This window comes from Stylophora pistillata, chromosome 6 (assembly GCF_964205215.1).
Source record: "Stylophora pistillata chromosome 6, jaStyPist1.2, whole genome shotgun sequence".
Classification (NCBI taxonomy): Eukaryota; Metazoa; Cnidaria; class Anthozoa; order Scleractinia; family Pocilloporidae; genus Stylophora; species Stylophora pistillata.
Window position 1 is genome coordinate 672,501 of NC_142524.1, and position 16,289 is coordinate 688,789.

At 36.9% G+C, this 16,289-nt stretch overlaps 3 protein-coding genes, 1 long non-coding RNA gene and 1 pseudogene across 13 annotated transcripts in view; 4 read left to right on the top strand and 1 right to left on the bottom strand.

The window, feature by feature from the left end:
• LOC148727627 (uncharacterized) overlaps window positions 1–1,374 on the top strand; it is a 2,745-nt pseudogene extending 1,371 nt beyond the window's left edge. Inside the window, exons 4-6 of the transcript XR_015988961.1 lie at window positions 176–333; window positions 442–554; window positions 829–1,374. The product of XR_015988961.1 is annotated as an uncharacterized LOC148727627 (transcript). The remainder of the gene's footprint in view (window positions 1–175; window positions 334–441; window positions 555–828) is intronic.
• A 1,037-nt stretch (window positions 1,375–2,411) lies between these two features.
• On the top strand, window positions 2,412–8,909 carry LOC148727628 (separin-like). Its single transcript, XM_088763075.1, has 8 exons — window positions 2,412–2,525; window positions 5,200–5,288; window positions 5,361–5,421; window positions 5,889–5,977; window positions 6,459–6,571; window positions 6,969–7,052; window positions 8,491–8,599; window positions 8,760–8,909. The coding sequence occupies exons 2-8, from the start codon at window positions 5,247–5,249 to the stop codon at window positions 8,907–8,909; spliced, it is 648 nt and encodes a 215-aa protein (XP_088619201.1). The 5' UTR covers window positions 2,412–2,525; window positions 5,200–5,246.
• On the top strand, window positions 3,486–4,454 carry LOC148727629 (uncharacterized). Its single transcript, XM_088725828.1, has 3 exons — window positions 3,486–3,646; window positions 3,744–3,911; window positions 4,356–4,454. Exons 1-2 carry the CDS (start codon window positions 3,509–3,511, stop codon window positions 3,822–3,824), a joined length of 219 nt encoding a protein of 72 aa, XP_088581954.1. The 5' UTR covers window positions 3,486–3,508; the 3' UTR covers window positions 3,825–3,911; window positions 4,356–4,454.
• Window positions 8,910–9,248: 339 nt separating the features above from the next.
• On the bottom strand, window positions 9,249–16,015 carry LOC148727630 (uncharacterized). 9 transcript variants are annotated; one of them, XR_015988619.1, is made up of 9 exons: window positions 15,868–16,013; window positions 15,282–15,350; window positions 15,029–15,105; window positions 14,715–14,875; window positions 14,493–14,525; window positions 14,021–14,106; window positions 13,111–13,167; window positions 12,598–12,710; window positions 12,379–12,399 (listed from the first exon to the last, which is right to left on the bottom strand). XR_015988619.1 is itself a non-coding variant. In XM_088724793.1 (8 exons), exons 6-8 carry the CDS (start codon window positions 14,007–14,009, stop codon window positions 12,693–12,695), a joined length of 207 nt encoding a protein of 68 aa, XP_088580919.1. In that variant the 5' UTR covers window positions 14,010–14,106; window positions 14,493–14,525; window positions 14,715–14,875; window positions 15,029–15,105; window positions 15,282–15,350; window positions 15,868–16,015; the 3' UTR covers window positions 12,600–12,692. The 9 variants fall into 9 exon arrangements, 2 of the variants coding, with proteins under 2 accessions (XP_088580918.1, XP_088580919.1); XR_015988618.1 differs by having other exon boundaries at window positions 12,364–12,399; window positions 12,598–13,167; window positions 15,868–16,011; XR_015988617.1 differs by lacking the exon at window positions 12,379–12,399 and having other exon boundaries at window positions 12,407–12,710; window positions 13,143–13,167; window positions 15,868–16,012.
• LOC148727631 (uncharacterized) lies at window positions 11,161–12,916 on the top strand. Its single transcript, XR_015988614.1, has 3 exons — window positions 11,161–11,302; window positions 11,815–11,893; window positions 12,034–12,916. It is a non-coding gene; the product is annotated as an uncharacterized LOC148727631 (long non-coding RNA).
• Window positions 16,016–16,289: the final 274 nt, after the last annotated feature.

The window sequence follows — 16,289 nt, forward strand, 5'->3', positions numbered from 1 at the left end:
CTGCTTAATTTTTTATTCTCTCGCTGTCTATCGTTACCTTGGAAATTTAGTTAAGTCAGATGAGTGTTAGATTTGAGTGGGAATATCCTCAAACAGATATCTTTCTACTTAATACACACAAACTTTCATGAGCATGTTTAACAAAAGTTGAATGCCCTTCATATACTCTTTGCAGGTTCACAGTTTATGACATACAATGTTCATCAACTGTTACATCTGAGAGACTGTGTTGAAGATCTTGGGCCTCTTTGGAGTCATTCTTGTTTTTTCTTTGAAGACCTTAATGGAGATTTCCGTGATTTATTTCATGGTACACAGAATATTGATGGAAAGGTACATGTAATTATTATCATTGTTTATATCTGTGCAGATAAGAATGAGAAAATGTTAAGTTAATGAAGTATAATTTTTAACTGGTTAGGAATGTTTTATTTTCTTTAGATTCTGGATGGAGTTTCTGTGATGCAAAAGTTGCCAGAGCTGGCTTCAGAGCTCTCCAGTTTCGAAGCTTAAAACCTGTATTCTCAACTCACCCAAAAAAATCACTACAAAAGGTAAGTTTCAGAATCTGTGCAATTAATACTTTTTATCACAGATAGTACAATCATTAAACAAGAGAGTTACAAGAGAGATATCATTGGGATTTTCTCTTTTTTGAAAAGGAAATGTCTATTACACAAATTGTTCTGAGCAAACCCATATGCATTGATCCTATAAATATAACTACAAGCTTGCAAGAGTTTTAGTAAATATCTGTGCATGATGTAAGGTTGTGGTGTCCATCTAACCCCTTTTTAACACTTAATTATCATTAATTTGATGTTCCAGGTCCAAAACTGAAGAGTTTGAATTGAGGATCTTTGTGATCGGGGCACTGGAAAAAGTTTCCATTAATTCAGAGATCCTCTCTGAAGCAGAATGGAAGGCACTAAGAAGAGAACTACCAAGTTGGGGAAAGGTGTGGTCTTTTAAGCGATGCCAAATCAATGGAACAGTGTATCACAGTGAGCGTTACAAACGAGTAACAGCATGAAATAACTTTACTGTTAGCTTCTCTGGAAAAAGGCAGTCAGAGTATGGCTGTGTCCTTAATTATGTAAAGGTTCAAGAAAAGTGCCATCAAGCATCTTGTAGAAAAGTGTAACCGCCAGTTGGAATGCAGCTACTTTGCACTACTTAGAATTCTGGATAAGTACCAAAACCAACTACCAAGTCTAAAAGGAAGAGTTGTGGTTTGTCATATCCTTAAGGTCGAATGGACAACAAAGGTTGTTGCTATTTCTCTGAGGTGTATTGAGGGAAAGTATATGATGGTGTCAACTTCGAATGGAATTTTTGTTTGTCGTTTGGGCAAACAGAATAGAACGAGACTGATTGTTTGAGGATAATATTAACTGTCCTTGTCTGTTAGTCTTAGACATCAAGCTGTTACCAGAACAGGAAAGAGAATAAAGTAAGATATTAAAAATTGTTTGTTGAACATGAAGTTGTGCTGAAAATGAAGGGTTAATTTCTTTTGTTTTATTCCCCTGATGTGAATTCAACATTGAATTAATCTACTGGTAATTAGTAAATTTGCCTTGTCCAAATCAGCAAAACAGTTATTTTTCAAATTTTTTTTTTTTTTTTTTTTTTTGCAATTACGGCAAATGTATAAACAAATTTCATTTCAACTTCTTAAGTTTGTAGAACACTCATCTATACTATAATGGCAAAGTTTACGTCCTTTTTGTTAATTTAAGTTGAAGTTTCAACTCAAATTAATTAAAGATGACCTCACTGACTAGTGACCAGGGATATTTTCAATTGAATCCCTGTGATTTTGTTATTTTAGGAGAATAGCAAAGGATTTGTCTAAACCTTTGGTATATATGATAACACCTTTGCTTGTGAGTACTTGTAGCTACTGTTGCATTTGATAGACTTCTATTTGTTATGTATACAAAAGAGGGAGATTTTTCGTGACCTTGTGAAATTCAGTTGGATGCTTTTACCTCTTAGACATGGCACACAACTGTCCGTGTTTACTGGTAACCCCAATTACTGTGGCACTAAGTGACTCAAAGTTTATCTACTCCTTTATATGGAATGCGAAAACAAGGAACTAGAACCTTTCATGCCTGAACAAGGAACTAGAACATGGCTGCCAGAACAGGGGATTACAGAACAGGGAACTAGAGCATGGATGCCAGAACAGGGAACTACTGAAAGACATGGGATGTCATAACAGGGAACTAGAACATGGGATGCCAGAGCAGGGAACTTAATAAATCTACAAGTAGATTTCTCTTTATTTTGTTATTTCCTTTTTGTCTGTTAGGAAAACAAAGGAGATGTGGTGAAGCTTGCAGAACATCTTACCTCCTTGTCACTTGATGACTCTTCAACTAATACTGCTCACCAAAAACTGGCTGCCCTGGTCAAGACTCGAAACATCATGAAGTTTTCCTTGTGTGCAACTGAGAGATACAAACAAGGTCTCTTCACTCCTGAAGAAATTTCCCTATTGCAGAACATGCCTAAAGGTACATTATAGTTATTTTACAAGCAATAGCGAGCTTTCAGCTGTGTTATGCAGCCAAACCAGCTTCAAAGAAAGTGTTTAACTATTCAACTTTCTCAGGATTGGTTTGTAGAACAATGTGACTCTTATAACAGGAGAATATCTTTTTCTAGCGAAATGTAATTGTCACTAATTTAACATAATTCTTTAAGCAAAATGACTTTGTTAAAAACTTTTTGTTACCAGACCACATCATTTGACTCTTCCCAATTCTTCAGCTCATGCTACACATAGAACTGATGATTACATTTGCCATGAATTTTTAGTTCCTTTGACAAGTAGAACTGAAATTTAATTTATTACGTTGAGCAAATAATGAATTTGGCAATAATCCTATAGTGTGATATTGACAAGGTAAGAAATTAGAATTATTGTTTTCTAGAGTGGACTGTTTGCACTTTGGAAACCTTCACACATCCAGTAAGCAAGGACAGAGAACTGCTGATCTGCAGGATAAGGGCTGACTGTGATCCTGCTGTGGTTAAGATTAACACAACATCTGGAGAAGCACAGAACAAGGATTGCACTGTATGTCGATGTGTTTGTAACAACTTGGTTATATTGCGGTTACTCTTTTGTTGTATTTAGGGAGAGTGGACCTCTCACCTCTACGTTGGAGGAGGTAGTAGCTTACAGTCAGTTGAGATTCTGTAGTGCAGGTGTAAGCTTTGTCCAAGGTCACCATAAGGGGTTTTTGGGTAAAACACTGAATTCTCACAATACCTCTTTATTCTAGAAGATCACTAGAAATACGTCTGAGCAAACTGTCTGGATATCTGACAAAACACTGGGGGTAACCTGAGCTTACTAGTAGATAATTTCTTATTTAACCACTAGAAAGTCTGTAAGTAATGATAAAAGCACAAGAACAGGGTTGGTGCAGTAAATTAACCTAATTAACTATTGACTGAAACAATTTATTTTGTAAAGGGAGACGAAGTTCTTATGGATCTTTCAAAGCTGTTCCAGTCTGGTGTATTGGAGGAATTTATAGACATAATGAATGAGAGCATCAAAAGCATGAATATTAACAACACAACCGAGTGGTGGACACTAAGGACAAGGCTTGACAGGAGAATGAAGGTGATCAGCATTTCAACTCTCATGAGCCATGAATGTGTATCCTCTCCTATGACATAACTGAAAGTCTAAATTGTAATAATTATGGTCATTTCTTTAGAACCTTTTGGAGAAACTTGAAGGTTCTTGGCTTGGAAGATGGAGAGGAGTTCCTCTTGGTCAGCCTATTGATGAAGAGTAAAGTGAATCAATAGCATCCTTAGCCAGAGAGTTGGAAGAGAAAGTTTCAATCCTGTGTGGATGCGCATTTGATAATTATTTGCTTGAAGTATGTTGTGCATGAATCAATCAGAGTTTCCCGAGTTATAAGGATGGCAGATTGTATGAAAAATGTTTTGTCCATCAATCTTTGTTATGATTTGTGTGCCATCTTCTTTGGTGCTTGACCCAAAGATGACAATTGAAGTAGCAAAACCTTGCATAGTAACCGAATGGGAACTAGGGATGGTTCAGTGGCAAGAGCACTCACCTCCCTGCTGTTCCACAGGTTCAATTCCCAGACCTGGTGTCATATGTGGTATGTGGGTTGGTATGTCCTTGCTCCAAGGGTTTTTATACATTTTCCTTGGTTTTCCTCCCTCCACAAAAACCAACATTTCAACGTTTCACTTTAAACCGGTGGACAAGAAGAACCACCTCATGGAATGCCCCCAGCTAAATCCCATTGTTATTATTAATATTTTTATTATTAAGTGTCCTTTGTTTGTTGTAGGTCCTAATAGATTCGTCATTTTGCTTGTCAAGAAAAGAAACTGCTGAAGCACTGATTGAAATTACTGCCATGGATGCTACCTTACCTTCTTTTGAAAAAGTAAGAACAAGAAAATTTTTGTTCCAAGCAAAGAATTCATAATCAAGTGTCTAAAGTAAGTTGGAATTTCACTGCTTTTGTCAAAGCAAAGGGCTAACTCTTCACTCTAATGAAGGGCTAAAGTCAGATTTAGCAACTAGTTACATTAACTAAATTGTAATTTGGTCCACTTGTGTTTCCTAGACATAGCAACCCTCTGGTTTTTTTCTTCTCAACCTCTATTGCAATAAGCTGTTGTGATTATTTTTGTTTTGATTATTTAGTGTTTGATAAAATTGCACTCTATTGGTTTATCATCGTCAATTGCCTGACAGGAGAATGTGTTTAGTCTTAGCAACTAGAGACAAAGGGAGGTTCCTCAGCCTTGGCCACCACGCATACGGATGGCGGACAGCATAAGGTGCTTCAAGCACAATATGTGGACTAATATTTTTTCGCAGCAACAATTTTTAAGTCATTTTTGTGTATAGTTTCCTTTTTTTCATTCTTACTAGTTATATTGTATATATTCATACATTTTATTAGTTTCTTTACTTATCTTGTAATTATATATATATATTAGTTTCTATTTTCATATTGTATTATACTAGTTTTTATATTGTAATTATTTCTGAGTGAGGGCCACAAGTTTATTAGCTATGCTATTATGTGTTACCCTCGTAAAATAAAGTCTTTATTTATTATTTATTATTGGCCCTTAAGTAATCATCTCTCATTTCATGTTCTCTCACATTGCGTGTTTCAGCTACTTGATGAAGTTCAGAACCTCACTGACAAGCTATTTGAAGATACATGCAAGAAAAGCTGCATAAACAGGTTCAAGGGAACATAAAGGTTAATTTTCTTTCTTACCTTCATTACTTGTACTCTTGAGAAATTATTGATGACAACAAAATTCCTTCTCAGGTCTGGAGGTCACTCTGCAGAGAACATTCCTCGTCATCCTGTAATCGTAACTCTTGGAAAAGTAAGAGCCAGCTTTTTTAGGTCTTACATTTGTTTAGTAATCAGCCATTAAATGTATTCTAGCTCTAGCTCTGAAGACCTGACAACTGAACAACCAATATGTGGGTTCTTTGTAAATAGATGTTGGTGAACTGTCAAGGAATCAAAGCTTAGCCAAACACAAGGGTGAGGGAAAAGGCATCTGTAATGGACTGACATTCCATATTAGTTTAAAAAGTGGTCATATGCAACATTAGTGTAATGGGTACTGGTTGCTCACCATTATATTCAAGGTGTTCAGACACTAAAGTAGATTTATGGGCATGCACACATATGCTGTAATTGCAAGATGTGTGCCTAAATTGTGGTAGCAGATCTTACTTATCAACTCATTCAGTATTGGGACATACTCTTCTACAATATTTGAAACCAGAGTCAATTTCTGGCATATCTATACATCAAACTGATCTGTATTTTATGATTCATAAGATATTCAGCATCTTCCATGGGAAAGCATACCAATCCTGTTTGACCTACCTGTGACAAGGGTCCCATCTCTGCAATTTCTTTTTTTCAAGGTACACATTCCATTAAGAGGTCTTTGAAAGTTTGAAGACCTGACTTGTTTCTCAAACAACTGTCATGTTTTCTCCCAGAACCATATTGATTTTTATCTCTGCTATGCTGTCAACAGTGGAAAGAAATTTATTTTAATTAATTATATCAACCCTGATGCCCACTGATTGTGTAAACCATGGTTTGGGTTAGACCTTGTGTAAAGAACTGGCTCATTTGGTTTCTGGAGCATAATTCTCCCTTACAATAATAGTTTTGTAATTGTAGGAAAAGAAGTTGTGATCTGATACAAAAAAAGTGTTTGTCATTTCATTATCTATTAGCCAAGGTAAGCATACAGGAAAAATTGTCAATTGATTGAATAGAATGAAGGTCTTTTGAAATGTGGTTGCCTACCACAACAACTTTTGTGCCAGATTCTTAGCTTTTAATACCTTGATATTCATTGTCAGTTAATATTTTTTTCTGCATTTCTCTTGATAGTTATCGTGTCAAAGACAGTTGCCTGAGATTTATCCTGAGAAAACATTCTATGCACTCAATCCTCAGAATAACCTACCCAACACCCAGAAAATGTTTCAGAAGTGGTTTGAAAGGTACAAAACACAAGCAAACGATTGAAGCAAATGAAACAGAAGAAAGACCTGATGTTGTCTTTCTTATATATTAAACTAGGCTATACAAGTTGATAGAGGTAACACCAATATATTATAAACTGAACAAATAGATTCAATGTTGCTGTGTGTCTGTTTAGTAATAGATCACAGATGACATCAAAATGTAGTAAGAACAAAAAAGTGACACAGGAAGCCCAGCCAAGTGTGTCACTGATTTTGGCATTTTGGCAACATGTAATGGTTTTAAAGGATAAGAAAGCAAAATGTTGTTGATGGTGACGTTACTCTTGCATCTGTTTTTTAATAGATCACAAGTACGAACCAATCAAAATGCTTGTATAATCCAGCTTATATGAATAATTGTTGTCACTTGCAGCGAAGATGGCTGGCAAGGTATCACAGGAAAGGCTCCCACACAGGAAGAGTTCAGGAGTGCTTTAACTGACCATGACCTGTTCATGTGAGTTACTGTAAAGGCTCCAGTAAGGGGCCTATTGGCCCACACAGCCAACTAGGAGTATTACCATTAACCCCCCCACCCCCTCCTGACAATTCGGCAGAAGCCATTTGTCCTTCTGGGTGAAGAGAGGCACTGTGAGAGTAAAGTGTTTTGCCCACAATCACAACACACTAACCCAGCCAGTACTCAAACCCAGACCTCTCAACCCAGAGTCCATTGCACTATTCTAGGGTCTCCCGTCAGCTTTGACTGTCCATGACCTGTTCATGTGAATAACTAAAAACACTCCAGTAAATCTCCTCTTAAATGGGCCCCCTCTGTCTAGAACATCAAGCTTCTGGTATGCCTCCTATCTCTCATCACTCTCCAATTTACCCCTCTCTCTCTCCCCAACAAAAACTGTCATGTACTGGTTATATTATCCTCCATTTGAGAATGTCAGCTTCCATCTTTAAACATTACAAGTTCTCTACCAAGAAATGTATACAGCAGATCAGAGGGAATGTAAAGAATTATCATTTGGCTCTTACAAAGTTTTTGAAAAGAACCTTCCCCTCACACCCCTCTGATATGCATACCTCTAAAATAAACCCTAGCTCTGAAACCCTGAAAATTTCTAAGCCTGCCATTGACAAAGTAGAGAATTTAAAAGGTCGTAGAGGTTGGATATTTGCAGAGCTGTTAGTGCTGAAATACTAAGAATCATGACTCTTGAATGTTAAATAAGTTGACTAAGATAGAGACAAAGATACTTTGGGTTTCTTTTATACATACTTGAAATTTTGCTTCTGTAACTAATTAAGTTGGATGACCCATGTTATTATCATTCTGATATGTCTGTATCAGTTACTACCAGTAATGATTTATGCTACATTGACTGAACTATATGCAAATTACAACTGAAACAGGGGAGATGGTGTTTTTTTTATTTTAGAAATGAAATCAGTATCTATGACCCTTTTTATATGACATTTGATGCTCTTGCGTGAGTTGCAGTTGCTTAGCTGCTAAACTGGGTCCATAATACAACCGTTACACATATCAAGGATCATATTTACTGTAGGTGCTCTCAACCAATACATCGGTTGACATAATTATTTGTCAAGAGTCAGTTAACATTTGACCGATATGTTGGTTGACATTTGGCTGACAGTTGGTCAATGTATCGGTAAAGATATTGACCATCAACTGTCGACCAAGTCTCAACCAAGTATCGGCCAGCTGTGAACCAACCATCAACCAAGTGCCAACTGACTATCGACCAAGTGTCACCCAAGTGTTGACTGACTCTCAACTGATATATCAGTGGAGAGCACCTGCAGTAAACATGATCCCATACTTATTAGTTCTAGATGCGGTAAACATTTTCAGATAAGGGTATCTACAGTAGAAAGTTTTGTTGTTGTTGCTTTAATCATCGCATCAATATTCTTTCTAGATATTTTGGTCATGGCACTGGGCGTGAATTTCTGCAGGGTGATGACATTCAAAGGTTGGATTGTCGAGCTGTTACTCTGCTTATGGGTTGCAGTTCGGGAAAACTACAGGTTAGTTTATTCCTGACCGTGAAGGAAAAACATTATCACATAATTGTTGTTGACAAACCGAAAAAAGGCAAAGGAAGTGTCCAATTCTCTGGTTCAGATGTGTAGTTGGTTGAGACTAGGCATGGGGCATATAAGTAACCACTCTATTTTAATTCATTAGGTTGGTGGAGAGTGTGAGCCAAGGGGGATGGCCTTAATCTATCTTCTGGCAGGCTGGTATGTCTTTGGCATTCATTTCTTGTGTGTTAGTTCCCTCACAAAGTCTTTTACTGACGTGCTATATTGCAGGTTTCAACAGCTTTTTGTTTAAGCAGCTGTTGATATAGTAGTGGGTTGCTGTCCTTGGAAAAGGGGTCCTAAGGCAAGACTTAAACATGAGAGCCAGCTCGCAGGCTCAACAGACAGCAGTAAGAGGACTCATGGGCAGTGATAGACAGCTGATAACCAGCTTTTATTGAAACCTCTGGCTCTATTTGACAGAGCTCAACACTTGAATGTTCTTGATGTTCTTGAATTACAATTTTTTATAGTCCTGTTTTGTTTTCTCCAAGATGGATATGGACACATTTCTGTGCATGTGAAGAATGAAACAAAGTGCTCAACAATTGTAAAATATTAATTAGTATTATGTATCACATTTCATACTAACTAAAGAATTAAATTTGCCAGTTTATTTATGTTTTGCACTAACAGTACAAAATTAAATTTCTGGTAGTTTACTTGTCTGTTTTTAGATCTTTATTGATACAGGAAACACCCACTGAAATGGCTGTTTTCCATAGTCAATGCTGAGCTAACAAACTGCTTTAACCCTTTACAGGCATTAAATGGGATTTCACACAGAGCTTCCGCATTTTTGCCAGACATTTGAAAGGATGGCTGCCAAGGACTTCAAAAAACAGCATAAAACCAATCAGCAAGCCTTACCCTTAAAACCAAAGTCTATTTGTTCAATCGGTGAAAAACGATATCCAACAGATACATCGCAATTCAGTGGAGAAGGGTTAACAAAACACACTCCGCTACCCGCCCAGTAGAGATTTATTCAGTGAATAGTACTATCCAGCCTTTGAAAATCCAGGAGAGTTACTGTTGAGATTTCAGGAGTGAAAGGGTTAATACTTATGCCTTAAGGCCAGTGATAGACCACCGAGGTGGCAACTTCTTGCAGTCATGCAATGATCAAAATGTTAATCAATAAAAAGAACTGTTTCAGTAGATCCTGAAAACAACCACTCCAAGTAACTTTGTGTATACATGTACTTGACACCTTGGGTATATTGGGCATGCTGTATCAAAATAGTGCAATGGCAAAAATAATCCTGTTTGCTGAGCGGTAAAGAAATTATTAATCTGATCCCTTGGTGAAGATTATTGAACCACCTGGAATGACCAGTGGTAACGCTGAGGATGACTAAGTTACAAAATGAATTCATCAAGTTGATGCACAAATGTTTCAACCGGCCTCAGATATGGCAATGTCTGTCTTTATGAAGTTAACTACAGATGACATGGACCAAAATTTACTGTGTAAAAGTTTAGAAATTTTTTTGTAACTTGCACTACAGCAAGCACCTAACAACTCGCTGACACCCTTTGATCAGAAGACCACTTTCCTTTCATTTTGCTTTTGACATGAATGGATGAATGGTATAGTAAATAATGAGGCCATTTGGCCCCATTTAGCCTCTATTAAAGGTATATCTGTTTGCATCAAGCCAAATTTCCAGACATGGGGAGTGAAAACCTTCTAATCATTCGTGACATCTCCAAGTCACCTTTAACAGTACTTTTGTCTGCCATTCTCCACACCTAGAGCAACTAGTTTACAAATAAATTAGCATGGCAAAACAACCTGTTCTTCCAGAATTGCCTCGCATTAAAATTGTGTCAACTAAAAAAATAGCTAACATAAATATACTATCTCAGTGTTGATCTTCCTTCAGGAACTGAAACACAGATGAAAAGTCTAGCTTAGCATATCCTTTATTGCACATTATTCTATAAATTTGATGAGCAAGTGAACCCATTGGTGTAGGAGTGGTAGTAGTAGTTGCTGCACTTTGAGCGAGACCTAAGTCCTGTAACAAAAAACAAAACTTTTTTAGTGCTTTTTGTTGACAAGAATGATCCATTTCTGAATTCCAAACATTCATGCTTTGATAATAAGGCTTACTGCAAAACCTAATTCTCCCATCACTTGCCCTTTACCCTCACTATGAAACAGAAGTATATTAAGTCTTGGATATGCCCTATTTCAATCTATTCTGGTGGTCAAACTCACATTGACTCATTTATGTTTGAGATTTTGTCTGGATTGGTACCAAACAGGAAAATTGATTTGAAAATTACCCAGAAAAAAATATTATAGGGGGGGGGGGGAGGGATGGGGGAATGGAAAGGGCTGGGCTGAAGGCTTTGATATTGCAATGTGTTGTAAACAGGTACAGTTGTGGGATCCATGTACTATATAGTATGTCCCAAGACAAAAAAAAAAAAAAAATATATATATATATATATATTAATCAATATATATATTAGACCACTCAAATTAACCACCAAGCTGTATATTGTCTCACTGTTTTAATTTATACTGAAACAACTATATAAGTGATTGAAGGAGTCTGAATCAATCTTATACTTGAATATTTCATTTCTAGACTGGATTATCGTTATACTCAAGAACTGATACACATGAACCAGGTAAGGAAGATGTTCTACTCATGGTGCATCCTTTCAGTGGTAGGAATTTTTAATTTTTGCTTTTTCACCACTCAATACAATTGATATACTCCATCTGGGCACAAGAGCTGCAGGCAACCATTAGTTTTAGATTAAGGTAAATTCTAGTATTGTTTATGAAAAATTTTCTGTGGAATGAGCCTATATTCTTTTCTTACCACCAGACAATTGCTTTCTTACCCTGGTATAGCCACATCCCTTGGTCTGATTCAAGGTGTAACTCTGCATGTCCACATAGGATTTTAAAATTCTTGCAATATCATTTCATGTCGGGGTAAATAGGTCACCTTTGAGATTGAAGGTGGTGGTGAGACAGAAATTCAGCCTTGCCAAGGGTTCCTGAAATTTCACAGCAATCTATGAGGTGGGGGCCTTTCGGACGGGGTTAATTCTGTGTTTATATATATGTCTAAATTTACACATGTCCACAAATTTGTGGACTGCCTTGAAAACTTTCTTTCTCCTTCTTTCAGAGGCAACCTCTATGTCGAGCAACTTGAACTCTTCATTTTTCCCTGACCTGTCAGCTGCCTGTGAAGAGGCTCACAGAAGGTAAAATCCCAAGTTTGCATTTGCAACCAAGATAGGATTTTGGGGTGTGAGATTAAGAACTGTATCTGATTATAGAAGGTAACTGTAATACTCCAGTGAAAGACATACACACAGACATAATTGACAATTTTTTTTTTCAGAATAAAGGGAGACAAAGTACTTTCTACACCTAGGGTGAACTGGTTAGAGAAGCCAGAACTCTGTAAGCATGAGGAATGTGAAACAAGACAATGGAAATGGATTGATATCTATAAGGGAGCTCAACCCTCCAAGCCACTTGAACTTGTCAGGTTTCAAAGATTAATTGTTTGTTCATACTCCACAAGATCTAATCAGTGCAATAAAGGAAGAACTGGTAAATTCTAGAGTATAGAAAAATACACTGGGTGAGGTGACCTGGTTTAGCCAGCAAATACCAACCAAAACTTTCCCACTCACCATGCAATATCTAAAGAAGTGTGGACTTCTTCCCAGTTGAAAATTTTCTGGTCTTCTGTGATAGCCAGCTGAAAACAGAATATTCATCATCACCTAATCATAACTCTGAAAACTTTACTATTACTATTAATATTTTTTAATATTAATACTTTTTGAAGTTCTGGAGAGAAAATACTCTTAAGAAATGTTTTCCTCAGCTCAAGAAAGTATCAACAGTGGTGCAAAGACTAAAATATAAAGTAAGAAAATTTGGCAAAATTACTTACACTTTCAAATGATCCACAACAAATCAAGTAAAGTTTCTCATTCTTTAAAGTCACTACAGGCACTGGAAGTGTCTGCTTACTGTTGTTTCCTAGTCCTAACTGACTATACAGTCCTAAGTAAAACAAACACCACAAGATACATGCCTAAATGTCTTTACAAAATCAGAAACAACTAACCTAAATATCATTAAAGGATTAACATGAGCCAGGTAGTTTTGGACAGGACAAAGTATGTAGAGACAAAAAGTGTCCAACTACATGGATTTGTATTTTATATTCAGCCTAAACCATAAAATAAACTTGAGATCAAATAATACCAGCTGATCACTGGGAGAGTATCGAATTATAACACTGCTTAAAATTCAACATAGGGTTTTGCCCAATTGCCCTTCCCCTGTTAATCTCCAAAGTTCAAATTTCTAAAAAATCCCTTGCAGCCTGTACATTTCCAAAATGACCACAATACAAACCAATTTGAAACAAAATTACAAATTGAAGGAAATTTCTGTTAACTGTTTGACTGTTAACTGCTTGACTGTTCATACCTCCTCCAAATGTGGGAATTTGTCCCTGAAAAAAGAAATGATTTAAACAGGGTTGGAAAACATTGCCTCTCTTCCATTTCCAGTAATAAATAGGTGAGGCCACTTTTGATATATTAAAATTCTAACATGACTCCCAGGCTAGGAGGAATAAACCAAAAGCAATTAATCATTCATTGTCCAACCTCTATGTGATATCTTTTGTTTTTTTTTCCCCTAAGCCTCTGAACCAAGTTTGAATTTTTAATGTCACAAAAATGGTTCATTCAAGTGTATGGCTCTTCCTTGATGTGGGCCTTAACAAGTTCTTTCATAGCAACATTCTTTTGTCTCATAACCCAGCTTAGTAAAACTTAGGTCAAAATATAATATTTGGTCAGGGCACAAAACTCACTAGGTGGGAGACATGGTTAACCATGGCCATCAGTTTGTGTGCTGAAGAATATTTCTAGCACTCTGTGTTTCATTTCTTCAAAAAGAAGTGATACTTATTTAGTTTTTCCTCTTTAAATTAAGTTTTTCCACTTTAAATTAATAAGCCTCCCTCTAAGCCAACCTCCCCCCCAAAGTCCGTGGAATAAATAAGCTCCCCCCTCCCCCTCCGGGAAGGCTTATTATAGGATTTATGGTATTCAGGTGCAGATTGAATTGACTTTGACACAAACCAAAACCAACCTGAGCTGTAAGTACTGCACTGTGTGAAGACCCAGGATCTAGTTTGGTCACTTGATACTGATCAAGTGCTTGCACATGTGTTGGGAGGAGTGGATCTTCAATGCTACCCACCCCTAACTGTCCATGGTCTCCCCATCCCCACGACCACAACCGGTGATCTCCTGACAGAGCCATGGAGTGATAATGTACAAACATAACTGCTATACATTTGTCCAATAGCTCGGTAATGTAGACAGGCCTTGTCTGTTGCAGTGTGTCTCCTTAGCCAAGCTTTCGTCAAAATAACACAACACTGTTAAAAAAAATTATCATGTGAATCAGGAAACTATTTCTAAATGCATTATCTGATTCAAAGATGCTGTGATCAAAGTTGAAAACTACCACCTCAGAAATGGCATTCTGGTAGGGCTCTGCCTTTTTATCCTTCAAGTCCCTATAATATCCATATAAATTATTACTCAGTAAACAGGTTGTGAGATACTCAAACTTATCATGTAGAAATTGCTGTCTTGATCTAATGTAAAGTTCTTGTCACTAATTTACAAGGAGATGTGTAGCAGTTAGAGGGGAGAATTGACAATCAGACTTTGGGGTTAAGTTAAAGGGTTAAAATCAAAAGGAACATCTTGCAAGGATGCTGATCAATAATATTTGCATTGATAAAGTTGTATTTCTTACCTCTCCATACTCTGATGATCCCCAAGAATACACCTATGCGAGGGAAAATAATCAAATTAATCCCCGACACATACTTCTTGCCAGCTGGCCTCACATCAATGAATCAAAATGTATCACATTTTACTCAGAATAGAGATCATGGTTAATGGTTCCTGCTTAAAATGAGAGCAGTTCTTCATACGAGTCTGCTGGGAATGTTTAGCCCCACTGCATACTACTCACTTCGAAAATTCAACTCTCTTGCTGAGATGGATAAGCTAAACCTCTTATCATGACCTTCTTGGGAGCTAGCAGTTGATGTTAATTAACTATGATTCCTTAGCCCATCACTGCAGAGAGCCAACATATGTACCATTCCTCAAGCCACTGATAACACATTAATCCTAAAACAAACAACATAATTACACTCAGTACATCAATAGCCATTTGCAACCAAAATTAAAACAATTAAAAAACACCATGAGAAAGATAAAAAATTGTTTTTGCAGCATCTCAAAATAATTTGAAAACCTAAATCTCACTCCAATAAGACCAACCTGTGCATGTGGAGAATTTCAACTCGAAAAGGAACGGATTTTCCTTCTTCCTCAATTAAATCTCCATGTGACCCAATCTGCAGCAAAAAATTTGAAAGATTGTTTGTTCATACTCCACAAGATCTAATCAGCGTAATAAAGGCAGAACATAGTTAACTATGGGCAGAACTGGTAAGTTCTAGAGTATAGAAAAATGCACTGGGTGAGTCGACCTGGTTAGCCAGCAAATACGAACCAAAAATTTCCCACTCACCATGCAATATCTAAAGAAGTGTGGACTTCTTTCCACGTTGAAAATTTTCTGGTCTTCCGTGATAGCCAGCTGAAAACAGAGTATTCATCATACCCTAATCATAACTCTGAAAACTTTACTATTACTATTAATATTTTTTAATATTAAGGTAATTCCCTTGAAATTCTTCTACTATCAAAGGTTGTTTGAAACTTGGTATAATTAACATTCATGATATAAACATTGAAAAAATGTAATAAAAAAATGGTGTCACCGTGCTTGGTTATGCGTCAGCAGGCAAATAAAATGGGGTATTTTTACTGGTTGTGCGTTAAAAATTCGAATCACCTTCCTACAGAATTTAGCCTTGGTAACTTGAAAGAAACAAAATTTTATTTTGAAATTGAAGGTTCTTTTATCAAAATAAGCAGTATTGCTTCATTTTAGCTGTTTTTGATTGCTCGGTTGTGGGGATTTTGCACTTTTTCGGACAGTTCCGTTGTTAGCTTGAAGTGCGGAACTATTCTCCAAAAAAAAATCATGTTCTACAATCAAACTTTTTTTATTCTTCAAATATGTTCTTTATTAGATTGTTCAAAGCAAATACCTGAAAAAAGAATCGGGTGTCACCGTGCTTGTTTCCTCACAGACTGCAGTGAAAGGTGCACATGGTTTACAGATCGTAGTGACAGGGGTGAATAACGTCTGCGCATGTGCGAGATGTCATTACAACAAGATCAAAAATTTCGGCGCGAACGTGATGCGTGGTTCTTTCCTTGAAAATTTGAACAATCCGAAGTTTTTCCCCAAAGAAATGCCGAGAAATACGAGAAAACTTGTCGTTAGCGCGGAAAATATTCTGAGCTTTGGAGACGACTTTTGATTCAACCGCCACGACGCGTTCTTCGTTTCGATTTACACTCGTCTGCTTCGTTTGAGAAAGAAATGATGTTTGGGAGACATTGATGGCAACATGAGAGTTTGGAAAAGTGTCGCTAGAGGTGAGTATTACGATCTTAGTTTGTTTTG